At 40.3% G+C, this 27,749-nt stretch overlaps 1 protein-coding gene across 5 annotated transcripts in view; it reads left to right on the top strand.

Moving 5' to 3' along the window:
- LOC122555934 (uncharacterized) overlaps nucleotides 1–27,749 on the top strand; it is a 316,199-nt gene that overhangs the window by 44,380 nt on the left and 244,070 nt on the right. For all 5 annotated transcript variants that reach the window (XR_015759187.1, XM_087993574.1, XM_087993575.1 and 2 more), the window contains exons 4-5: nucleotides 2,905–2,973; nucleotides 7,117–7,210. Coding sequence is in view for 4 of the 5 variants with exons in the window: in XM_087993574.1 (XP_087849700.1) it covers nucleotides 2,905–2,973; nucleotides 7,117–7,210 (163 nt within the window). In the remaining variant the exon portion in view is untranslated. The remainder of the gene's footprint in view (nucleotides 1–2,904; nucleotides 2,974–7,116; nucleotides 7,211–27,749) is intronic.

Raw genomic sequence — 27,749 nt, 5'->3', positions numbered from 1 at the left:
TCCTTGAAAATGGAGTCGCAGGTAGATAGGATAGAGAAGAAGGCGTTTGGTATGCTTTCCTTTATTGGTCAGAGTATTGAGTACAGGCATTGGGAGGTCATGTTGTGGCTGTACAGGACATTGGTAAGGCCACTGTTGGAATATTGCGTGCAATTCTGGTCTCCTTCCTATCGGAAAGATGTTGTGAAACTTGAAAGGGTTCAGAAAAGATTTACAAGGATGTTGCCAGGGTTGGAGGATCTGAGCTACAGGGAGAGGCTGAATAGGCTGGGGCTGTTTTCCCTGGAGCGTTGGAGGCTGAGGAGTGACCTTATAAAGGCTTACAAAATTGTGAGGGGCATGGATAGGATAAATAGACCAAGTCTTTTCCCTGGGGTGGGGGAGTCCAGAACTAGAGGGCATAGGTTTAGGGTGAGAGGGGAAAGATATAAAAGGGACCTAAGGGGGGCAACCTTTTCACGCAGAGGGTGGTACGTGTATGGAATGAGCTGCCAGAGGAAGTGGTGGAGGCTAGTACAATTACAATATTTAAAATGCATCTGGATTGGTATATGAATAGGAAGGGTTTGGAGGGATATGGGCTGGGTGCTGGCAAGTGGAACTAGATTGGGTTGGGATATCTGGTCAGCATGGACTAGTTAGACTGAAGGGTCTGTTTCCGTGCTATACATCTGTATGACACTATGACCAGTAATGACAATGGCGATAGCAGCCCAGTCAATCCTGTTCCAGAATGTGCTCCACCCAAAGCCAAGCTGTTCTCATAGAGCTGCAATATTGACTTCTACTCAATAACATGGAAAATTGCCCAGGTATATCCTGTACACAAAAAGCAGGACAGGTCCAACCCAGCTAGTTACTGCCCCCACAGTCTACAGTCTAGACTCAGTAAAATGATTGAAAGGTGTCACAAACAATGCTGTCGAGCAGAGTTTCATTTACAATAACCTGATCGTTGATGCTCAGTATGCATTCCATCACGGCCACTCAGCCACTAACCTCGTTATAGCCTTAGCTCAAACATCAACTAAATAGTTGAATTCCAGACAGCCAATGCCCTTGACATCAAGGTTGCATTTGTCTGAGGGAGGCATCGAGTTTCTGTAGCAAAACTGGAGTCATTGGGAATCAAGGGGCAAACTCTCCAGTGATTAATATTATTTTGAGCATAAGCAAAGATGCTTTTGTTTGCTGGAGGTCAGTCATTTCAAACCCAGGACATTTTTGCATGAGTTCCTCAGGGGAGTGGTCAAGGCCCAACCTTCTCCAGCTTCATCAATGACTTTCCCTTTCATCCGCTCTAATGCTGTTGCATATATTCACTTCTATCCCTTGGATTTCCCCTCCACCCCAAGACGTATCCCCATTTCAACAGTGGTCTCTGGTTTCTTCCTGATTCCCAGCCTTGACTCCTGCAGACCTCTTGATAGTGATCTGCCACCCTTTGCCCTGAAAGGCCTCTTTTTTTACCCTCCTCAATTTCCAGTACACTGACCCAGAAATCCCTTCTGTCTAAAGTTAGTGATCACATATTTTGAAACTGTGACCGCGAGGATTGAATCTTATGTTTTTTTTATATCTTAGAGGAAATAGAAATTGATTTCCAAGTGAAGTAACTTGTCAACCCACTTTGGAAAGCTTGTTTTGTGACTCAATTGAACTTGGCTGTCAAAACACTGATTTGATCATCATCAGGTTTTGATTCTACCTTTTGCAGAATTTGAGTGACTCTCTGATTCTTAACTACGTTGTATCCAAGTTCCTTTAATGGATAATCAATTATTAGTAAAGTTCCTAACCAGGCATTTGTTTAATAAATGCTTATCACTAGCAAATTACTTTTAGAATTTGTTCAGAGAGTCATAGAGATGTACAGCACGGGAACAGACCCTTCGGTCCAACTTGTCCATGCTGATCAGATATCCTAAAATAATCTAGTACAATTTGCCAGCATTTGGCGTATTCCACTGAACCCATCCTATTCGTAGACCCATCCAGATGCCTTTTAAATGTTGTAATTGTACGATCCTCCACCACTTCCTCTGGCAGTTCATTTCACATACACACCACAGTGAAAACGTTGCCCCTTCGGTCCATCTTTCCCCTCTCACTTTAAACCTGTGCCCTCTAGTTTTGGACTCCCCCACCCCAGGGAAAAGACCTTGGTTTTTTGCCCTATCCATGCCCCTCATGATTTTATAAACCTCTATAAGGTCACCTCTCACCCTCTGACAATCCAGGGAAAACAGCCTCAGCCTATTCAACCTCTCTCCATAGCTCAATCCCTCTAACCCTGGCAACATCCTTGTAAATCTTTTCTGAACCCTTTCAAGTTTCACAACATCCTTTCTATGGAATCAAACACTATTTATTTCTTCATAGCTTGTGTTGGCTAGGTCTTCTTTCCACAACTAATTTATTATAGTAATATTAATTAATTAATACAGATTTTAGGATATTCAGACAAGGTATGAACATTTCTTTGTTAATCTCTTGTTTACATTAGTCTATGTGGAATGAATGATAATTCAGCAAAGCAAATTATGCAACAAAAGACATTTGTCACTCAAGATTCCTTGTGACCAGTTCATTGCAACATTTCAAAAAATGTAAAATTAAAATGATGCTTTACAAATCATTTGTTACACCACTTGTATAGCTATTTTTCATAATCAGTACAGTAGATGACATGAAGAGTTGGATCACTTAAATTGGTCAAGTGTAATGGGTTATAATATTTCTTTTATACTGTTTTATATTTGCACTGCTTTAATTGTAAAGGTGAAGGTTTCAATAGACTAAGAGCTTAAATGGATTCTTCCCTAGCTATACCCTGGTAGAAAATATTTGAGTGATCAGATCGTACTGGCTTCACTTTAATCTTGTTTTTCTTTTTATTTCAAGGTGCTATTGATTTATCTTTTTGTTGATTTGCTGCAACGATGCCGTTTGGTCCAGGTTGAGGCTGCAAAGGTAAGCCATTTGGACTTAATTTTGGTATAAATACTAGAAGGAGCACAGGAATAAAATACGTGCGAGTATAATGTATTATTTTGCTCCTATTTACCTTTGCAGCAAATTAGTTGTTGAATATGAAATGTTTACACATTTGCCATTTTGATTAAGTTGCTCTTTTTATTTTCTTGGCATTATTTCTTAGGGCATTTTTATAGATTTAAGGCCTATATTGACTTGCAGTTGAGATTTAACTTGTTCATACACTTGAACTGAATTAAATTTTGTATAAATTAATATTTTGATTTTTGTTTATCTTCAATATTTCACATTTGCTTTTCTGAAGGTGTTAAGTTGAAGTATGCTTATGTATTTACTTTCATAGCATTACTTGCCAAATTCTTTCAATAGCACATTTGCTGCTAATAAATAGGACCAATTTTGCAACTACTAAGTAAGTGAGGACTACGTTTTATAGCTTACTGATGCATTGAGGAATTTAATATGCAAATATAGTTGAATACTGACCACAGGATTCTCAGAGAAAAAGACTTGATTGCAAGTTATTGTATATGGTTGACTGAATCAGGCAGATGCAGAAGAGAGAGAGAGAAGCAGCCTATTGCCATGGAAACAATAGCTGAGCCATTATACACAGCAGGGAGGTGAATATTTTATTGTAAAATTCACAATGCTATCTTTGATATAGAATGACTGAAAATCAGTGTTGATGACATGGTGATTTTATCTGCAATACTTTAAGTGCTATATTCATGGAAATTTCAGGTTTATAAACTATTCTTATGATAATAATTCTCCTTTAGAATGCATAAGTAACAATATTGAATTCAAAAATGATTTAACTTTCGCTGATGTGTCGTATTTTATCTTCATCTAATTTTCCTTTGTAGACTGATGACCATTTCAAATAAAAGGTGAAAGGATAAATCTAGGAGACACATTTCAACATCACTCAAATCACTTAACAGCCTTCTCCTTCAGGAAGGCTTTAGTATGGTTGCAGGCAGTTCTTTCACTACAGCAATAGGACTTCCTCAGATTCTTGCTTTTGGCATCTTAGTGTAATATTGTCAAGTTCCTTTTATTTAAAATTAAATTAAAACAGTAAGCTGCTTCAAATCCAGCCAAGTATATCCGAAATAAATTAACTTAATTCAATCCAGTGAAAAGAGTGATTTCAAGCAGATTGCCAATCAATCTATTAAAATGTGTTTTTGGAATATGTGTTACCAGGAAAGCCAGTATTTGTTGCCCATCGCTAATTTCCCATGACAAGATGGTGGCAAATTACCTTGAACCACTGTAGTCTTTCAGTGTGGGTACAATCACAATGCTGTTCAGAAGAGAGTTCCAGGATTTTGATACTTCAACAGTGAAGAGTCAGAAATTTATTTCAAGTCAGGGTATTCTTAGAGGAAACCCTGTAGGTGATGGTGTTTCCATGGCTTGGTGGCCAGTCTATATCTTGGTGATAAAAATCAGGGGTTTACAAAATAACTTGGTGAGCCATTGCAGTACTTCAATGCTGCCACGGTGTAGATGCTTTGATCAGAGAAATTCTTTCTCGACTGACTGCATAGATTTCTGTGTTTCAATATGTTAGGATGAAGTAGAATATTTTAGCCAAGGAATTCAGGTCACTGAAAACTGACAGAAAATAATGTTGCATTTAACATGCCACACATTGATGTGAGAGACCAGTGAAAAACTGGACTGCATGCCTCATTTAACTACAATTGACAAGCTGCCAGCATTACTTAGAGATGGAGTGGGTGAGAAATTGTGCATCAGTGTACATCAAATAAAGGTACAAATCTCAGGTACTGTCAACTGCATTCAGTTGAACATTGGAAGTAGCAAGCTGACTTGCTGAAGAAAGGACCATTGACTTTCTAACATTGCCTGGAGGTCCACGTTAACTCTGGTTTGTAAAGGCTTTGTCTTGAGGAATAAGCTAGGTAATGGCTCAATTTGTTCAGTTGAAACCATAGCAATGTGGTGCCCATGTTTTATCTGTCAGTAAAGAATAAGGTGCAGTGAATTCAAATATGTAGCTTCCAGTACGCAGAATGGTGCCATATTGCAAACCCAAGTGACAGTGTTAAATAGGTTGTCAGCTGAACTCTTGGCACAGTCAGCATTATTTAGCAGATGCTATCCAATCAGAGGTTCCCATTACAGTCAGATACTCTGTTTAGAGTTTTGCATGCATGGGCTGGATGGGCATGTCAGTATCTGGTCCACTGCCAAGAGTCAAAAAGACATGCTTTTGCATAAGATTTGCCTGTCTTTGAGTTGTACCATGTATATATTTAGCATTGCACTGGCTCTCAAATTCATATTTCGCATTACTCATTTGTGTGACATGCAGGATGACCTTTCGGGTTGACAGCATCATCCTGTGAGTGGAAAACCTGACCTGTTGTCCACCTTAAACCTACTTTCACCAGCAATATAAAAGAACAGCAGAAGCAGGAAGAGGCAGTTCAGTCCCCCAAGCTTGACCTGCCATTTCATACAGCACCCTGGGATAGTGAATTCTACACATTCATGACTCTTTAAAAGCAGTAATTTCTTCTCACTTCTGTTTTAAATCTGCTACCACTTATCCTAAAACTATCACTTCTCATTCTAGTCTGCCCAGGTAAGGGAAAGTCATTTCTACATCTATTTTGTCAATTCCCTTTCACATCTTATGTATCTCAATTAGATCTCTTCTCACTTTCTTCCAAATTCCAGACTATAGGTTTATACTGCTCAATCTATCTTCATAAAAGAAGACCCTTATCTCTGAAATTTATCTCTGAACTACCTACAATACAACCATATCAATCCTCAAGTAAGGAGACTGAAATGTACACAATTTTCCTGATGCAGTCTCAGTAATGTCTCGTGCATTATACTTTTCTACTTTATTCCTTTAGCAGTGCATTAGACGGCACGGTGGCTCAGTGGTTGGCAGTACTGCCTCACAGTGCCAGAGACCCAGCCTCGGGTGACTGTCTGTGTGGGTTTTCACTGGGGCTCTGGATTCCTCCCACAATCCAAAGATGTGCAGGTCAGGTGAATTGGCCATGCTAAATTGTCCAGTGTTCTGGACAATGTGAAGGTTATGTGCATAAGTCAGGGGTACATGTAGAGTAATAGGGTAGGGGAAATGGGTCTGGGTTGGTTACTGTTCGGAGGGTTGGAGTGCAATTGTTGGACCGAATGGCCTGTTTCCACACTGTAAGGAATCTATGATCTTGAAAATCTAGCTTCAGATGTTTCTCAAAAGCTACTCTGTCATGGGCGACCTTAAGAACTGATAGTTTAGTCTCTTCCATTGAGGCTGCATTACACTGGATCTTCACAGCTACACTTCAGTACCTACTCAGAGGCACAATTTGAGATCTTTCACAGCTAGCTTCACTATACTGCCATTGGCCCTGGGTTTCTCTGGGCTCCAATATTTCTCACTTGTACAAAGCAAATATTGCAATGGGGCTTCCTTCACCCCCTCTCAGCTGCAGTGAATTATCAGTGGATCCTTGGGGTTCTATTAAATCCTAACCCTTTCCAACAGAGCCAATAACCTTTCACCAGCTTTCCAGCTCAGATTCTGTCCTGAGGCCACAAGGGCATCCTATTACCTGGAGTCTCTTCAAAGCTTTCAGCTTTAACTGCATCCAGTCGATAAGGAGTCACCTTCTTTGATTCCCTCTCATTGATTAAAAATGATTCTGACCCTTGAATTGCTGTTCACAAACACTTGGAGAGTTTTGATCAGTTATCCAGATTAGTTCAAATGATCCCTGCCACTGTTATGACATGAGACCAAATATGACAAGCATTGAATCAAATGTCCTTAAATGGTACTGTCTTGATAGGCAACCAGCCACACAATATAAATAGATACAAAAAAAAAGACCCTTCCATATATATTTTGTATGCTCCTTAGGATTTCCATGCTGAACATGTTTGTATTACTGAACATTTATAGATTTGCATTTGATTGCAATGAAATGTTATTCCCAATATATGACGTTGAAGACTGTTTCCAAAAAGAAAAGGTGCAGTTTAAACGGCTTTTTTTATGGATGGTTTGTATTACATCATAAGTTCTAGCCAGATTTTGTGAACATCTTTATTGTTTCCTAGCATTCAATGGTAGAAAGAATTATAATGCAAGATGTCGGTGGTCAAGATTACCTTCCAAATTCCATTGAAGAGGAGGAAGAAACTGAGGATGCAGGTAAAGAATCTTATTTATAGGTTATGTTGTTTCATAGGAATATTTTGCTTCGGAGTTGCAGAACGCATTTTAGTTGCTTTCTCCATGTTCTCCTATAAAATCTAATTCATTGTTCTAGTACAATCTTCACCTGTTATGATTTTCCTACAAATGGGATATGGTGTTGCTCTGCTTTGATTTGCAGTACTTTTAGTCTTTAAAGCCACTGCCACAAATATTTCACCAAATCCAGCAAGGCCTGATACAATTAGATAGACAAGTGACTCAAGGGTTTGAGGGTGCCTTAAGGAAATTGCACAGCCAATTATGCTCTGACTGAATGGTTGGAGCAGATTCGAATGACTATTAGGAACTATGTTTCTATCATGCCTGACTGTCTCTTAACTATGGCCTAAGGCATATATGATTGGATGGAATCTTATAGGGGTCCAAGTGATGTAGGCTGTGGCATGATTTGTAGCGAAATTGGATGAAAACTCCAGTGGGGTCTATCTCGGCAGAGAAGCATCTCACTCTATACTTAATGCTTTTCACAGGCAATATGTTGAGTTTCTAATAAAGGGGGAATTATTTCTCATTAAATGCCTTGTTGACAGCCTGACCCACCTTATCAATAATCAGCTCTCTCTCCTGCCAAACTCACCAAACAAGCTGCATATCAACAAAACCTGACATGTAAACCAAAGCGGAAACCTCGTGGATTCAGCTGACCGGTTGCTCTAAGGATCTCCAAGTTGTGTTTGATCAAACTGCTGCCCAGACATGATCCACCCACACTTTCCACATGCACACCTCACCAACAGACATTGGCATGAAGCATCTGCCTGCTCCTCACATCCGTCATGGCACTTCTCTGATAAACTGTCAGGACACTCCCACCAGCAACCAGCATTGAAAGGCTGTGTCAGGGACACATCGTGTATGTAGGCAGGCACCCAGCTTGTGGATTGGATCAGGCTACATCTCAGGGCTGCTCGCTTGCTTACCTTATCCTTGGTTTGCTGTGCCAGTAGCGTTGCTAAACAACCAGACAGCTTACCTTGCTGGTTATCAGTCTGCAGTCAAGGGAGCAGATATTTTATGGTATGGCAGTGTCCCTACATCAGTTTCAAACCTGCTACATGTGGTGCAAGCACAGCACGTGCAGCAGCAAACAGCTATGTCTGAACATCTTAGAGGAGTAACCTTCACTGAGGCCCACAGAGTTAATTGTCAGTCAGGAGGGTCCCAACACAGTCAGGCAAAGGCTGCCTCCTGGTCAGGCATCCACTCAGAGTGATCTCAGTCAGGGAGTCGGTGTCACTGCAGATAATGGAGTGGGTCACAGCCAGTCGACAGATAGGGCTTACACGGACTGGGAGACATACAGCTATCAGTCAGGGCTCTGAGTATTTCTGGTCCAGGGCTGTCTGGTTATGTCAATCAATGGGGTGGGCCATGGTCAGCCCATCAGCTCCATCCCCATCAGAAATGAAAGGTAAAGCAGTGTCTGTGTCTGTGACTACACTGAGAGATGAATACTGGATGTAAGGCTATACCAATAATATTTATACAAAAGTACAAAATCAAGTGGGGAGGTGATGACCTTGTGGTATTATTGCTGGACTGTTAATCCAGAGACCCAGATAACATTCTGGGGACCCAGGTTCAAATCCAGCCATGGCAGGTGGTGGAATTTGAATTCAACAAATATCTGGAGTTAAGGATCTGATGGCGTCATATTCTCTAATGCACAAATCACCAAATTTCACAACCAAACCTCCAGTGTCTCCATTCTGACCATCCCTCTGCTCCTAAAACTCTATTAGCGTGGTGCTGGAAAAGCACAGCAGGTCAGACAGCATTCAAGGAGCAAGAAAATCGATGTTTCAGGCAAAAGCCCTTCATTTGGAATGCATTCTAATCTTGACTCTAATCTCCGGCATCTGCAGTACCAACTTTCTCCTAAAACTCTATACCATTTTTTTAATCCCCGGACTGAACAATTCCAGTATTCACCTTCCATAAACTTGTATTCATCCAGAACTCTGCTGCAGGATCCATCATATCTCCACCCTGAATTATCCATTGCCCTTATGCTCATGACTTGTAATGTTTTGAGTCCATCAACATCTTGATTTTGAAATTCTTATCCATCTGTTCATATCCCTTCAGTCTTCCTTTCTCTGAAATCTTCTGAGATTTCGTAAACACACAATTCTGATCTGTTGTAATTTCTCCTGTTTCTATATCAGGTGGCACAGTGGCTCAGTGGCTAGCACTGCTTCTTCACAGAACCAGGGATCTGGGTTCGATTACAGCCTCGAGCATCTGTTTGTGTGGAGTTTGCACATTCTCCCTATATGTGCGTAGGTTTCTTCCCACATCCAATGCAGTTGAAGTGGATCGGCCACATTAAATTGCCTGTAGTGTGCTGGCTAAGTGGATTGGCTGTGGAAAATACAGGGTTACAGGGATAGGATAAGAGTGTGGGTCTGGTTGGGATGCTCTTTGAGGGGTTGGTACGGACTTGATGGGCTGAATGGCCTGCTTTCCCACTGTAAGGATTCTATGGTTCTGTGTCAAACCATCTGAATTCCACCCCCGCCCCCATGTTAGGTGTTATGTAAAACCAACTTCTTTGATGAAGCCTTTTATCCTCTGCAAACCATGTCTCCTTCAGCCCAATATAATGTTCTTGTGCAGCACCTTAGAATGTTTCACTATATTAACAACGTTATATAAATTTGGATTGTTGTTAAATTATTAGTAACAGGTAAATGATAGTAGGTACAGCTGTGATTGTTTTTCTTCAGTGCATTTAATCTGATAACAGAAGTGAAAGAGAAAAGGGACCAACACTTCTGTAATTTCATGACTGTCTAGGGATAGTCTGCACTAAGAATTAATTTACAATGAATATGTACACGATAAATTCCTGCTTTATTAGATTCTTGGTGTATACAAGCAGTTCCATTTTAAAGGCTTGTTTGTTACAGATTTTTGGCACGTGCACTGCCAATAAATTTGCATCCTTGGAAAAGTACAGGTAACTTTATAGTTATTGTGAAAAAAAAAATTCTTTGTCAAATAAGTTTGTAATGCAATATCATAACCTGCATGGTTTTAAACCTCCTTGATGTTGTGAACTGTTGCATTTTGTAGAAGGGTAAAACTTATTGACTAGATTTTTTTGTGTCAGTTCGATTTAATTTAAACTAAGATTCCTGTTTTAATGTCAGAGTTTTGACTCCTTATTGAAGCTATCAAAGTACTTATCAAATTACCTTCCTTACCTCACCTGTTTGTATGATATTGGATTGCTGCCATAGGTTTGAATATACATCTTTCTAAAGTTTTCTCCATTCTCCCTTTACTCCCCCTCCAAGCATATTCCCCTTAAGAAGATAAAAGACAAGGTAAGATCAGACCATATAGTCTGTTGAGGCTGTCCTGGCATTTCAAGTGATCTTGGCTCATCTTGGGCTTCAACTCCACTTTCCCACATGTCCCCATCTCCTTTGGTGTCTCAGGGAATCAAATGTTCATCTACCTCAGCCTTAAATATATTGTATGTTAGTGCAAAATCAACCTTCTGGCACAGGGAAGTCCAAAGAATTAGAGCAACTTGAGTGAAGAAATTTCACATCATCTAAATGATCGCCCCAGACCCTGAAACCTAACCCTTTTCTTCTAGATTCTTCTATCAGGAGCACCAGTGTCTCAGTATCTTATATGACAATTTCATTAGAAAACTTATTCACTTTGAAAAGAAAATTTGAATTTCACTTATCAATTAAAAATATTACGGAACAAAATTTCCCACTTTGAAGAACACCTTCTACTGACAAAACAGAAAGAACACACTTAGCACCACACCTCATAAAAATCAATACTTTAAATGATATTCAAAACAGAATATTCCTGATTTTTAGTTTCAGCCAAGAGCACTTTTCTACTGTAAAGTTTCACGAGTATAGCGACAGGGTTTGATGATTATGTAAGTAGGCTTCTGAGGTATGCATTGAAATCACTGTGACCTCAGTGGTTGTGTATAAGGTTCCAGAAAGATGTTGGACCTTGGACAGCTTAGAGCCTCCTGCTCCATTGCCTTAACATCATGAACAGTAACTCTACACCAGTTGTTCCTAAGAAGTCTGGCCTGAGCTTATACTGATACTTGAAGAACCTACATGAGAACATGATCAAATATTGAGGCTATTCTATTCTTGTGGAACCAAACCAAGGTATGTCACAGATTCCAGTAATTCATTAGAATTCCTTGTTCAATTTTGCAAGGAAAAATGGGTTGAAAATATCAGTGCCACTTAGCAAGTTCTTCATAATTAGCCAAGATGTATGAACTGTTTGTGAAACAGTCAAAGATCCACTGTTTGAGGTAAACTGTACCTCAGTAACAAGTAAATTGGAACTCTTTTAGATTAGATTAGATTACTTTACAGTGTGGAAACAGGCCCTTCGGCCCAACAAATCCACACCGATCCGCCGAAGCGCAAACCACCCATACCCCTACATTTAACCCTTACCTAACTCTACGGGCAATTTAGCATGGCCAATTCACCTGACCTGCACATCTTTGGACTGTGGGAGGAAACCGGAGCACCCGGAGGAAACCCACGCAGACATGGGGAGAATGTGCAAACTCCACACAGTCAGTCGCCTGAGGCGGGAATTGAACCCGGGTCTCTGGCGCTGTGAGGCAACAGTGCTAACCACTGTGCCACCGTGCCGCCCACGGGTGAAAACCCTTTCACCCGACTTTGGGTTGTGATAATACTAATGTTAGCTTTAGTACAGAAACCATGTTGAATCTTTGTCACAGGCCCATTTCCCTGACTGACTTTCTGAGTAACACTGTTAAATGTGAATTATTGCTGAATTATTTAATCACTTAGTGAATTTTCTGGCAAATTAGCAGACTATCACCCCTAGGATAACATTTTCACTTCTCAATTCCACTGTATTGAATGTTCTGGAAAACCTTATAAAAGAGAATGTACTTGTTAATGCTTCTACTGCTTTAAAGTTGAGTAAAACCAGTATCATAAATGAAATTTACTCAAAGGAATTTGGATGAAAGTTAGATGAAATTAGTTATCATGTGAAGAAGCATGGATAGAAAACTAATTAGGTTCTAATTCAGTTTAAACATGAATGAGGGTATTCCTCATAAATGTAACTCAAGAATTGTTGGATCCATCAATTGTCCTCTCATCCTCAGAAATTGCAGAACACACTGGACTTAACAAGCAGCTTTAAATTGTCAGTATAATGAGGTACCATTTGAAACCAAACTGAAGCTTTGTTTGAGGTGCAGGTAGTGCAGAAGGTGGAAGAACTTAAGCAGCACTCAGTATGTAAAACACAAAATCTCTGCAAATACTGGAAAAACAGATTGCTTTTATGTTCAAGGAAATAAAGCCAGACTGAAGTTGATATGCTTTCATGGCAAACTATTTTGTTGTTTGTTTTCCTGCTCATGTTTTCCATTCTTCTTTTAAGAAATAAATTGGCTCGTGACTCCAGAAGCACTTTATGCAATGCAAAGAAAATGTCAAAACAAGATAATTTTGTGATAAATTGAGGTTATTGTTTGTCTGAATGCAAAATTCCAATGTTTATAAACCTACAAATATTGGTTTATGTATTTGAAAGAAGTCATGGAATATTTTAATTCAGCTGTGGTAACATCATGAACTTTTATTTTGCCCAAGCTTCAGGAACACTGTGTTTGGAGGTTCTAATCTGGATCTTGTCTTTTATTCATCACAAAATTCTGGAATGTTCAGTTTAACTTCAATTGAAAACTTTAAATTAATTATAGTAATAGATGGGGGTGAAGGAGTGATTGTGAAAAAAGTCTTTTAGTTCTGTGCAAGTATAAATTTGATTCAGGGACAATATGTCTTCACAAATTCCACATATTGTGTTATATTTATCACAATCAATGCAGAAGAATGATACTAAGTAATGGCAGTAATGTCTACTTTGGCACACCAGTTCATGACTTTTGGTTGATTGGACTCTTGTGTCTTCCTGTGTCCTGGTGGCTGAAGCCTATTGTCTTGCTGCATACCTAACTGCTAAAAGTTACTATGTATTAGCCCTTTCTCTTAACACAATCAGCAGTATCCCTGAGATCTGATTAGGTCATAAAAACATGATTTGCACATGATCAGACTTGGATTGGCTAGGCTGTATGAGACCAATTTCTAATTGGTTTCTTAAAGTGACAGTCATCTCACTGACATCTCTTCCTGTTATCTCCAAATTTGTTCTCTGTCAGTCACTTTGAAAGGGTGATATTATTTTTCACATGGTCTTTGTTTTCCAGAGAGATAAGAGTTATGTGCTTTCCATGTGTCCTCACTGGACATTCCATATGATTACTAAGAATCAAACCTTATCACTGTTTTGAAGAGACCTTATGAAAAAGCTAAAGAAGGATCTGTACAGACTAGGTTGTCTTTAAAAAAATATAGTTAGTTCATGGGATATAACATAAGATGACAATATACCATTGCAAGATACATTTATAATCTTCAAGTCATGAAACAACATATAAAACTTAATTCCAATGGATATGTATGGGCCATTTACATACTTTAAAAGAAAGTGAGTGTTTCTCTTTGAGACATTTTAAGTTTGAAACTTTAGCTTATTTTATTTCACACAGTTTGCTTTGACAATTAAACTATGAAGTGACCACTTACTTGTCATGTAATCAAGCCATAAAATATAACAGTAAACCTATTCCTGCATTTATTCTACAGTAAAACGATACTTCATGATCCAGTTTCGACCTGAGGCAATATTGCACACCTCACATAACTACAGAATTGCAACTATAACTGAAGCCAACATGATGTGATAATTGTGTCTTCCACTCACCACCAGGAAACAGAATGATAACCTTGCTTCATCACTAAACACAAACTATAAACTGATTGTTGAAAAATAAATTCAGTCCTGCTATCTATATGTCACCCCAGTGCAACATCATCTGAAAACACACTATTCATTTTTAGTGGAGGAAGTTTTTATAAAGGGTCACCGATCTGAAACATTAATTCTCATGCTGTCTGTGGATACTGCCTGACTTGCTGAGCATTTTGTTAGCTTTCATATTCAAGCTGATCAAGCTCTGCCTTACCAGTACTTCTATTGTTGACTCCAATTTGCCTCAGTCTTCACAGTGGAAGACTCCAGCAGTGTACCAGAACTTCAAGAGAGTCAGGGGACAGAGGTGAGTGTTGTGGCCATCACTAAGGAAAATGTGCTGGAGCAGTTGAAAGGTCCAAAGGTGGATAAATCACTTAGACTGTATGGACTATGTCCCAGACTTCTGAAGGAGATAGCTGAGAAGATTGTAGAGGCGTTGATGGTGATCTTTCAGAATCACTGGAGTAAGGGAGAATCAGAGGAAAATAGCTAACATAACACCTCTGTTTCAGAAGGGAGGGAAACAGGAGACATGAAATTATAGGCCGGTTAGCCTGGCCTTGGTTGTTTTGTGGAAAGTAAGAAGTTGCGTTCTTAATCTTCTGTCCATTAGGAGTTCACATGGAACTAAACCATTTTTAGGTGGAATTGAACAGTAGGTCAGAAGTGCAACAAACTGAAACAGAAATTGCTGGAGAAACTCAACAGCTCTGGCAGCATCGGTGGCGAGTCATAGAGCTGTACATCACGGAAACAGACCCTTCAGTCCAATGCATCCATGCCAACCAGATATCCTAACTCAATCTAGTCCCATTTGCCAGCACTTGGCACATATTCCCCTAAACCCTTCCTATTCATTTATTTATCCAGATGCCTTTTAAATATTGTAATTGTGCCAACCTCTGCCACTTCTTCTGGCAACTTATTCCACACATGCACCACCCTGAACAAGTTGCCCCATAGGTCCATTTTACATCTTGCCCCTCGCATCCTAAACCTATGCCCTCTAGTTTTGGACTCCCCTACTCTGGGAAAAGACATGTTCATTTACCCTATCCAGGCCCTTCATGATTTTATAAACCTCTATAAGGTCACCCCTCAGTCTCTGACGCGCCAGGGAGAACAGCCCCAGCCTTTTTGACCTCTCCCTATAGCTCAACTCCTCCAACACAGGCAACATCTTTGTAAATCTTTTCTGAATCCTTTTAAGTTTCACAACATCCTTCCGATAGGAAGGAGACCAGAATTACATGCAGTATTCCAAAAGTGGCCTAACCAATGACCTGTACAGCCACACCATGACCTCCCAACTCCTATATTCAGTGCTCTGACCAATAAAGGAAAGCATACCAAATGCTGCCTTCACTACCCTATCTACCTGCGAATCCACTTTCAAAGAACAATGAACTTGTACTCCAAGGTGTCTCTGTTCAGTAACTCTCACCATGTCCTTACCATTAAGTGTATCAGTCCTGCCCTGATTTGCCTTTCCAAAATGCAGCACATTTGCCTAAATTAAACTCTGATCAAGGTCCTGTTGTACTCTGAGGTAATCTTCTTGGCTGTCCTCTTCACCTCCAATTTTGGTGTCATCTGCAAATTTACTAACCATACCTCCCATTTTCATATCCAAATCATTAACATAAATGATGAAAAGCAGTAGACCCAGCACCGATCCTTGTGGCACACCACCGGTCACAGTCCTCCAGTGTTGACTGAAAATCAACCATCCACTACCACTCTCTGTCTTTTACCTTTGAGCCAGTTTTGTACCCAGATGGCAGTTCCCTGTAGTCTGTATGATATAACCTTGCTAACCAGGCTATCATAAGGAACCTTGTCAAACACCTGGCTGAAGTCCATATAGATCACATCCTCTACACTGCCCTTACCAATTCTCTTCTTCAAGAAACTCTGTCAAGTTGGTGAGACACAATTTCCCACACACAAAGCCATGTTGACTATCCCTAATCAGTGCTTTCCCTTATAAATCATAAAAATCCTGTCCCTCAGCATTTTCTCCAACAACTTTCCCACCATCGAGGTCAGGCTCACTAATCTGTAGTTCCCTGGCTTTTCCTTACCACCTTTAAATAGTGGCACCATGTTAGCCAACCTCCAGTCTTTAGGTACCTCACCTGGGACCCAGCAATCACTTCCCGAGCTTCCTACAGAGGTCTAGAGTACACCTGATCAGGTCCCGGGGATTTATTCACCTTTATGCATTTTAAGACATCCAGCACCACCACCTTTGTAATAGACATTGTTCAAATTTATTTATGAGAAAATAGAATTAACCCTTCTGAGTAAGGGTCACTGGGCCATAAACATTTACACTGTTTTCTTGTCAAAGGCCTTCTGGCAATCCATATAGACCATGTCCACTGGCTGTCTGTTGTCTAACCTGCTCATTAATTCAAAGTGTTCTAGCAGATTTATCACGCATGACCTCCATTGGCAAAGCCATGCTGACTCACCCCTATTTTACTACGCACTTTCAAGTACTCCCCAATCTTATCCTTAATGATGAACTCTAAAATCTTACCAACAAGAGCAGCCATCTACAGATTCCTGTCTTTTGTCTCCATTTCTTCTTAATCAGATGTATTAAATGAATCAATTTCCAGTCCTCTGGGACCCTCTCTTTTTCTAGTCATGCCTGAAAGATCAACACCAATAGTTCTACAATCTCCTCAGCTATCTCCTTCAGAATATTGGGCTATAGTCCATCTAGTCTGGTGATTTATCCACCTTCAGACCTTTCAGCCATCCCAGTACTTTCTCTTCGGTGATGGTTATTGCTCTCACCTCTACCTCATACTCACTTGAAGTTCTGGTATGCTGCTGGTGTCTTCCACTGTGAAGACTGATGCAAAGTACCTATTCAGTGTCTTTGCCACTTCTATGTTTCCCATTACTACTCCAGCCTCATTTTCCAGCTGTACAATGTCCACTCTTGCCTCACTCTTACCTTTTAGATATCTAAAAAACTACTTGCAATCTTCTTTTATATTTCTAGCTAGCTTACCCTCATATTTTGCCTTCTCCCCTCTATTCCTTTTCCTGTTGTACTTTCCTGGTTTTTGAAGGCATCCCAATCATTTGACTTCTCAGTAATCTTCTGAGCGTCTGCTTTTCCTTTTGCTGTTATGCTGTCACCAACTTCTCTTGTCAGCCATAGTTGTCTCATAGTTGTCTCATTGAGTAAACCCCAGAAACTCCTGCCATTGCTGCTACACTGTCTTCCCTGCTAGGCTCCCCTTCCATTTAACTCTGGTCAGCTTTTCCCTCATTTCATTGTAGTTACCTTGACACAATCATAATACCATTACATCTGATTCCAGCTTCTCCTCCTCAAACTGCAGTGTGAATGTTATACTGTTATGGTCACTGCCCCTTAGAGGCTCCTTCCCCCTTAGGCTCCCTATGAGTCTATAATCAAGTCTGCCTAATTATACATCACCAAATGCAGAATTGCCTGTTCCCATGTGGGCTGTACCACAAACTGTTCCAAAAACCACCTTGTAGACATTCCATAAATTCTTTTTCTTGGAAATCACTACCAGCCTGAATTTCCAGTCCACCTTCATACTGAAGACCCCATGATTATTGTGATACTGGATCTCTTGCATGCCTTTTCCACTTCCTGATTTACTTTCTTCCCACGTCCTGACTGTTGCTAGGAGGCCGATACATTACTCACATCAGGGTGTGTTTCCGTTGTAATTGCTCAACTATATCCATACAGATTCTCAGCCATCCATCTCGATATTACTTCTCGTTCTCAAATTAGTTTCATTTCTTACTAACAATGCAACTTGACCTTCTGCCCACCTGCCTATCCTTTTGATATCCAGCACATATCCTTGGATATTTCGATCCCAGCCCTGATCCCTTACAGCAATGTCTCTGTGATATTCCTAAGATTGTATTTGACAATTTCAATTTGCAACAAGCTCATTTACCTTGTTTTGTATACTGTGTCTTTTCTTTCTGGGTTTCATGTAAGCATTATTCTCATGAGGAACATTTCCAGGTGTTAACAAATGTGCCACCTGCATTACTCATGCCAGGTAGCTTCAATTGATTGACACTGCATCTAAAAGCATCCACTCCATCCACCACCAGGGCTCAGCAGCAGTGCATACTATTTGCAAGATGCACTGCAGAAATTCACCAAAGATCCTCAGACCATCCACTAACACATAATCACTTCCATCTAGAAGGACAAGGGCAGCAGATACATGGGAACACCACCACCTTCGAATTCCCCTCTAAGCCAGTCACCGTCCTGACTTGGAAATGTATTGCTGTGCCTTCACTGTTGCTGGTGTAACAATGTGGAATTCCCTCCATATGGCATTGTGGGTCAGGCCACAGCAGGGGGACTGCAACAGTTCCAAATGCATCTCACCACCACCTTCTCAAGGGCAACTAGGGATGGGCAATAAGTGCTGGCCAACCACGTCACAAAAATGATTTTAAAAATTCAATGCCTATTAAATTATTGATGCTGGTGTGAACTTTAAACAAGGCCTTCCCATCTTCTTGGAAGTAAACATGTACAATGGATACATCTGTATGAATCTGACCTTCTGAACTCATATTTTACTATTCCCGACAGTCAATTTTTTTTGCTTGTAATAAACCCAAAACATTTCTCTGCTTACTGTCCAAAAATTATAAGGGTCTCTAAATAAGACAAAAAAAAAGACAATTTAAGCAATGAGCAGGAAGGTCAAAGCGAGATTTGCTGCTTATGAGTGCATCAGTGTCAGTGTGTTTAAAATGTGAATTTGTGTTGGGCAATACGAAGTATGACAGAAGTGATTTGCTGCAGTTCCTCTAGGGAAGCTTGATTTTTGTGAGCCTGAGGAATAGCTGAACTGGAAAATTAGATTTAAATACTATTGCATAATGCCAGGACTAGCTGATAGACAATGGATTGTACTGATTTACTGTGTGTGTGATAAAATAGAGGATATTCTCACATCATTCAATGTGACAGATGATGTAATTGAAAAACATGTCACAACGCTAGGATAGTTTGGGCATTTCACCAGGAAGAAAGTTGTGATTTATGCAAGGCTTTATTCTATACAATAAAACAGAAACCCCCAGAGACTGCAAAAGCATTCTAAATTGATTCTCTCAGATTAGCAGGACACTACACATGGATGACTGCTGTCGAAAGAAGAAATAATTGGGATAAACTAGCATCAGGAAGACAAAGTAATGCTCAGGGTGAATGTCTTCAGATGCAAATCTGATTTTAAAAGCAGCAGTAATGTAGATATAATGGAAAAGAGCAGCAAACTATCAAGATCTGTTCTATAACAATGAAAAATTGAGAATTGTATCATTGCTGTTGTTGGGTTTCTGCCTACTACAATTTTAGTTTTTGATTCTGCCTTGTGTTACATTGTTTTTGTCAGGCATACTGGCCTTCACTGGTGGCTCCATTTTAATGGAGCGGACATTGGCTGAAGCATGTCTTAAAGATTTACTGCCTCTTACACAAATCATACATCTTGATTAGCCCTGCCATAAATTCAGGAAATTTATGTCAACTGAACCTTTTCACTTGGTGCGGATATATGTTAATGACAAGCAAGAGTTTTCTGGGAGTTTTGACAGGATCAAGAAAAATAAACTGAGGAAACTTAAACATGGTGTAAAAGTGGGTTTTGATCTCTTGATTTTCCTTGATCATGTTGTTGAAGGTCACTTAAAATGGTACTTAGATATTATTCTGGCACAGTATTTCAGGTGATTCTAACCCAGTTTGCTATAAAAATGATACAAGAAATGGCTTTCTAGTTGCACTGGTTTCCTTCCACAATCCAAAGATGTGCAGGTTAGGAGAATTGGCCATGTAAGATTGGCCATATTGTTCAGGAATGTATAGGTTAGGTGCATTAGGCGGTGGTAAATGTATAGTAGTAGGCTAGGGGAATGGGTCTGGGTGGTTGCTGTTCGGAGGTTCATTGTGGACTTGCTGGGCCTAATGGCCTATTTCCACACTGCAGGGATTCTATGATGATGATAATGAAATAAATGCCTCCAGTATTGTGTGAAAAATTCAATGTGTTTTAAATGGAAAACTTGAGCTCACATGTGAACTGAGTCAACTGTAATACAATATTTGCAATACAGGTACAGTTGACAGCTGAAGTGTTGAACAACATATCCACTATATGTACAAAATGCAGATCACCTTCTTAGAGCTTATAAAATTAATCAAATCATAGTGAGCAACTAATAAAAACAATCATGAAAGCAAAACTAATTTATTATCAAAATATTTTTAAAATATCTTTTTGCATGCTCTTAACTCTAACTATCTGAGGAACTTTGTACTGAAAATGTATAGTAAGTAATAATTTAGTGTCATAATACTTAAAAGGTTACAAGAAATTGATTACATTTGCAAATTGTACAGCAAGACTACCTACTTCTGTTTCTGTAATATCATACTAACATGCCCATCTGTTGTTGAAACCCTCATCCCAAATTTGGCAACTCTGTTCCAGAGCTCCCCTGGTCATAGAGTTGTACTGCACATAAACAGACCCTTCAGTCCAACTTGTCCATGCTGACTAGATATCCCAACCCAATCTAGTCCCATTTGCCAGCACCCGGCCCATATCTCTCCAAACCCTTCCTATTCATATACCCATCCAGATGCCTTTCAAATGTTGCAATTGTACCAGCCTCCACCACTTCCTCTGGCAGCTCATTCCATACTCGTACCACCCTCTGCGTGAAAAAGTTGCCCCTTAGGTCTCTATTTTATATCTTTCCTTTCTTACTCTAAATCTATGCCCTCTAGTTCTGAACTAACCCACCCCAGGAAAAGACTTTGTCTATTTACCCTATCCATGCCTCTCATGATTTTCTAAACCTCTATAAGGTCACCCCTCAGCCTCTGACAGTCCAGGGAAAACAGCCCCAGCCTGTTCACCCTGTCCCTATAACTCAAATCCTCCAACCGTTGCAACATTCCTTGTAAATCTTTTCTGAACCCTTTCAAGTTTCACAACATCTTTCCGATAGGAAGGAGACCAGAATTGCATGCAGTATTCCAACAGTGGCTTAACCAATGTCCTATACAACATGATCTCCCAACTCCTGTACTCAATACTCTGACTAATAAAAGAAAGCATATCAAATGCCTTCTTCATTATCCTATCTATCTGTGATCCAACTTTCAAGGAGCTATGAACCTGCACTCCAACCTTTCTTTGTTCAGCAACACTCCCTAGGACATTACCATTAAATGTATAAGTCCTGCTATGATTTGCTTTCCCAAAGTGCAGCACCTCACATTTATCTAAATTAAATTCCACCTGCCATTAGCCTGTCTGATCAAGGTCCTGCTGTAATTTAGGTAACCTTCTTTGCTGTCCACTACACCTCCAATTTTGGTGTCATCTGCAAACTTACTAACCATACATGTTATGCTCACATCCAAATCATTTATATAAATGACGAAAAGTAGTGGACACAGCATGGATCCCTGTGGCACTCCACAGGTCCACAGGTCTTCAGTCTGAAAAACAACCTTCGACCATCACCACCCTGTGTCTTCTATCTTGGAGCCAGTTCTGTATCCAAATGGCTAGTTCTGTCTGTATTCCATGAGATCTAACCTTGCTCACCAACCTCTCATGGGAAAACTTGTCAAATGGCTTACTGAAGTCCATATAGATCACATCTACCGCTCTGCCTTCATCAATCCTCTATGTTACTTCTTCAAAAAACTCATTACTGCAGAATTACTATGAGGCCACGCTTAAAATATCCTCTTATCTGTTTCTGTGTTGTTTCTCTCCCAAACGGGTTCCTCCAAGATTAGTTGTGAATTTCGCTGTTTGTTAATTTTCCCAGATGTGCTTCGATGTCTCTCTCCTGCACTGACCTCACCATGCGCTTCCTTTGCCTGTACCTCTCCCTTTTAAAAGTGCTGTTCTTTTGACTTTTTTTTCCCTCTAAAATTCCAAAACAATGCAACAGCATATAAAACAGTAATTGCTGCTCCTGGAATTCAAGGAAGTCACCTCCAACACCTAAAATACCTCAAAAAAGGAGCAGCCCATTACAGCCAGAAATGTTTCCCATCCTCCATCTTGGATTACCCAGAATTCCGGTCAATTTACCATTTATCATTCCTCATAAACTTCAGTTCATCCTAAGTTCTGCTGTTTATGTCTCCTAAAGAGGCAGAGCAAGTTATGGAGAGAATCCAGAACTTTGAGCTTAGATAGCTATGAGGAAGTGATTAAAATCTGAAATGAGACTGAGGCTGGAACTGGTGAGTGCAAATATCTCGCAAAGTGTTTTGGAGTTGGAGGAGGTTACAAAGGTGGGAAGGGGTGAAACCATGGAGAAATTTACAAACAAGAATGAGATTTTCTAAATCAAGACATTGCCAGGCCAAAACCAGTAAGTCACTGGGTACATTGGAGATGAATGAATGGAATTTGATGTGAATTTGGATGTGAGAGCACAGTTTTGAGATGTGTCCAGTCTTCCGAGAATGGAAGAGTGAAGGCCAGCTATCAGTCAAGTCCCGGAGGTAATAAGGACATGAAAGATGGTTTCAACACAGAAAAGTTGAAGCAAGCTTAAAATGAGTGAAATTTCTCTAATGTCAGAGAGATTGAGATTCACAGCTGAGACAATTTTACTGCAAGTCTAACAGCTTTATTCACAAAAGGTTAGTAGCAATTTCAGAAAGCATACACTTCCCAAAGAGGTAGTCAGTCAAGGTTGACTGCAGGCCAATTGGATCTGATCTGACTAGCAGTGATCTGCTTTCTGCAGGACTTCTTTCCTTGATGCTTTTGTTCTGACAGTGTGTTTGATGGAAGTTCTTGCTCTTCTTTTATCCTTTGGCTGCACAGCAACTGACACGAGCCCAATCCCATTGTGCCCCTGGATTCATTCCTGAGACATGATCAGTTTCTGATTGATCCACATCAAATTGAACTCAATCACAAATTATTATGTTTTGTTGATTTTTTCCCACATTATCCTCCTGGGGGTAATTGTCTCAGGATAGGATGTCTGGTGCGCTGTCACGTTTAACCATCTCACAAGTTACTGTGCTACTAACTCTGTGGAAATGTGATCACTCTGTTACCAGGGTAGGGCTTGAAGACATTTTAGGTTCTTCTGGGTTTTTTTCTGTGATGTATGTGAAAAGTAACAAATTAAAAAGGGCTCTTTAATCACAAATACCAATTTTACATGAGTATCTAAAATAACAGCATTTTGACATTTGTCACTATTTACTCCTCTATTTTCTTCTTTGTCTTAGATGGGTGTAATTATATTTTTTTATTTATGGTATCTGAGAGAGAACAGTGAGAATGAAGTACCTAGTAAACGCAAGTGGTTTATAATCATGCTTGTTAATTGTAATGCAAGACTGTTCTTGACCTTGTGCATGAAGCTGTGTCCATTGTGGCTTTCTTACATTCATTTGGTTCAAAGTTTGTGAGAAGATTTGTAGCGCGAGTGCTCATTGTTGTGGTTCTGTTCGCCAAGCTGGGAATTTGTGATGCAGACGTTTCGTCCCCTGTCTAGGTGACATCCTCAGTGCTTGGGAGCCTCCTGTGAAGCACTTCTGTCTTGTTTCCTCCGGCATTTATAGTGATTTGTATCTGCCGCTTCCGGTTGTCAGTTCCAGCTGTCCGCTGCAGTGGCCGGTATACTGGGTCCAGGTCGATGTGTTTGTTGATAGAATCTGTAGATGAGTGCCATGCCTCTAGGAATTCCCTGGCTGTTCTCTGTTTGGTTTGTCCTATAATAGTAGTGTTGTCCCAGTCGAACTCATGTTGCTTGTCATCTACATGTGTGGCTACTAAGGATAGCTGGTCATGTCGTTTCATGGCTAGTTGGTGTTCATGGATACGGATTGTTAGCTGTCTTCCTGTTTGTCCTATGTAGTGTTTTGTGCAGTCCTTGCATGGGATTTTGTACACTACATTGGTTTTGCTCATGCTGGGTATCGGGTCCTTTGTCCTGGTGAGTTGTTGTCTGAGAGTGGCTGTTGGTTTGTGTGCTGTTATAAGTCCTAGTGGTCGCAGTAGTCTGGCTGTCAGTTCAGATATGTTCTTGATGTATGGTAATGTGGCTAGTCCTTTGGGTTGTGGCATGTCCTCGTTCCGTTGTCTTTCCCTTAGGCATCTGTTGATGAAATTGCAGGGGTATCCGTTTTTGACGAATACATCGTATCGGTGTTCTTCTTCCTCTTTTTGCAGTTCTGGTGTGCTGCAGTGTGTTGTGGCCCTTTTGAATAGTGTCTTGATGCAACTTCTTTTGTGTGTATTGGGGTGGTTGCTTTCATAGTTTAGGACTTGGTCTGTGTGTGTGGCTTTCCTGTATACCTTTGTGGTGAATTCTCCGTTAGGTGTTCTCTGTACCATCACGTCTAGGAATGGGAGTTGGTTGTCCTTTTCTTCCTCTCTAGTGAATCGGATTCCTGTGAGTGTGGCATTGATGAACCGGTGTGTGTTCTCTATTTCTGTGTTTTTAATTATTACAAAGGTGTCCTCCACATATCTGACCCAGAGTTTGGGTTGAATTTGCGGTAAGACTGTTTGTTCTAATCTTTGCATTAATCTTTGGTATTAAAAAACAGCCCATAAAATGTACAGGAATGGAAGGTGTAGCACCTCTGGGCATCATTGATCACAGCTGATGGAGTTTATCTTGAATCCGAATTGGAAGTGCCTAAGACTAACAATTAAATGAATAATTTACTACATAGAATTCCTACAAAGTAGGCTATTTGGCAGTAGGCAGGTGTAGGCAGTACAGGCTATTTGGCCCAACAAGTCCACGCTGACTCTCCAAAGAGTAACCTACACAGACCCATTCCCTATTTCTCCACGTTTTCCCAGACGAACCTACACATTCCTGAATACTATGGGCAATTTAGCATGGTCAATTTAAAAGGATAAATAAGTGAAATGTAGCTAATGCAAATGGAAGGCTTGAGTTTCTCTAACAACACTTAGTAGATTGCAGGTGCACATGTTTAGGCATATACTACTGAGCAGGTGGCACTGTGGTAGCATCCCGATCTTTGAGCCAATATGTTCCACTTGTTCCAGAGATTAGATTACATACGGTGTGGAAACAGGCTCTTCGGCCCAATAAGTCCACACCGACCCGCTGCAGCGCAACCCACCCAGACCTATTCCCCTACATCTAACACTACGGGCAATTTAGCATGGTCAATTCACCTAACCTGCACATTTTTGGATTGTGGGAGGAAACCGGAGCACCCGGAGGAAACCCACGCAGACACGGGGAGAATGTGCAAACTCCACACACAGTCGCCTGAGGCGGGAATTGAACCCGGGTCTCTGACGCTGTGAGGCAGCACTGTGCCACCGTCCCGCCCCAGAAGAACCTAAAATGTCTTCAAGCCCTACCCTGGTAACAGAGTGATCACCTTTCCACAGAGTTAGTAGTACGGTCACTTGTGACTTGGTTCAAAGTTTGTGAGAAGATTTGTAGCTCGGGTGCTCGTTGTTGTGGTTCTGTTCGCTGAGCTGGGAATTTGTGTTGCAGACGTTTTGTCCCCTGTCTAGGTGACATTCTCAGTGCTTGGCAGCCTCCGTGAAGCACTTCTGTGATGTTTCCGCCGGCATTTATAGCGATTTGTATCTGCCGCTTCCGGTTGTCAGTTCCAGCTGTCCGCTGCAGTGGCCGGTATATTGGGTCCACATCGATTACGGATTAAGAATGTAAAATTCAAGCAAGAGTAGCTATTATTAAGAAGTAAAAAATCACACAACACCTGGTTATAGTCCAACAGGTTTATTTGGAAGCACTAGCTTTCTGAGCGCTGCTCCTTCATCAGGTGGTTGTTTATTTAGAGTTGTTTCATTTCTTGGAGATTAATCCCTTTCCACCATACAGTTTTCCAGTTTAAAGTCCCACCTGATGAAGGAGCGGTGCTCCGAAAGCTAGTGCTTCCAAATAGACCTGTTGGACTATAACCTGGTGTTGTGATTTTTAACTTTATACACCTAGTCCAACATTGGCACTTCCAAATCATTATTATTAAGAATTTATGAAACAAACTGTTTTGCAATGGACACTGAAAGTATAATAAAACAGGGCAATTGGAAACCATGTCAGGCATGTGACCAGATGTAGGTAGATGACTGAGACATGGCTGCAGAAAGATGGGAATTACATATTGTCGGGGATAACAGGAAAGATAATGAGGGAGATAGACATTTACTTTATTTCTTTCATAGTTATTACAAATAACAAAACACCAGAAAGTAAAACCTGCCATTTTAAGAGATATTGGATCCATAGAAATAAAGGATCAACTAAATTAGAGAATTTAATTAGAGAATTCTTGAGATTTTGCCCTGGCTTGGACAGACTTTTTCAATTGCATCTTTTTTCTTGGCCATTGAAATTGTAGCGAGATAACAATTTGGTTATTTTAGTCCCCATAGACTTTACAGTGAAATGGAAGTATAAAAAAAGGATGCCCCTGGGCAAGCAGAGAGATTAGGAGCGAAAGGAATAGAAGACAATCAAGGTGGCAATGAGGAATTATTAAAACAACTGATTAAGAAACAGAAAACTAAATAATAAAACATTCTGCAGACCCATAAATAAGGAGAATGGGGATAGGAATAAAGCCACTAGGGGGTGGGCAAGATAAAATTCAGGCAACAACAGCAAAGTGGCAAAAATATCAACTAACTGCTTTGCTTCAGTATTGAGTAGAAAGACAGATTAAGTAGACATGACATCAGAAGGTGCAGTTTGAAGTGATGGAATTATATTTAAAATAAAATAATTAAATAGACTAACCAATCTAAAGAGGATAAAACTTCTAATTTGGACAGATTGCATCTGTGGATTTTAAAAGGATCTAGAAAAGAAATAACAAAGGTATGTTACATGATTTTAAAATGCTTTAGAAAAATATACAGTGCAAGAGAACTGGAGCATAGCTCACATTGGCCAGAATTTTCCTCAACTTTGTTGGTGGGAAAGTTGGGAAAATAGGGCAAGAATAAAAAAAAACAGACTCTTGACATAGAGAAAAGAATATTCAGTTTTCCCTCTAAGGTTTAAATGGTGCATGTGACTCTCGCTGATGAGCAGTGACTATCTTATTTCTATGCATTTGCATTTCATTTTATTTCTCTACAGCTCCTGATTCTCTTCCCCCTCCCCCAATAAACTGGGCAGCATCTATAGTCACCATCAAAGCCAGAGCTACTTGGTGCCAGAGCTACTTGCTTGCTTCTCCGGTCCTTCATCTAACTCCACCTCTCCCACCATTTCCCTGCATGCTCCATGGACATGGTCCTCTTCCAACTTTCCAGTGCATAAGTGGTCATCACCAAACCGCTAGCTCATCACATCATCATGTCTGCTTTTGGACAAACTCTCACACCACTTCAGCCTTTCAGGACTTCACTTTCGAACTTTTGGACACTTATGCCTGCATGTTTCTGCCAGGTCCCTTTGCATGCAGGGACACATGTGTTTCAAATGTCTAATAGCTCAAGGCTATCAGCCTCCCAGCCTTGCATTGATGTTTAGT

The sequence above is a fragment of the Chiloscyllium plagiosum genome, unplaced genomic scaffold (genome assembly GCF_037043375.1).
Source record: "Chiloscyllium plagiosum isolate Xiang-an unplaced genomic scaffold, Cpla_swu_hap1 HiC_scaffold_13, whole genome shotgun sequence".
NCBI classification, from domain to species: domain Eukaryota; kingdom Metazoa; phylum Chordata; class Chondrichthyes; order Orectolobiformes; family Hemiscylliidae; genus Chiloscyllium; species Chiloscyllium plagiosum.
Note: the sequence above shows the minus strand (reverse complement) of the source record. Positions and strands in the feature narration are given on the sequence as shown.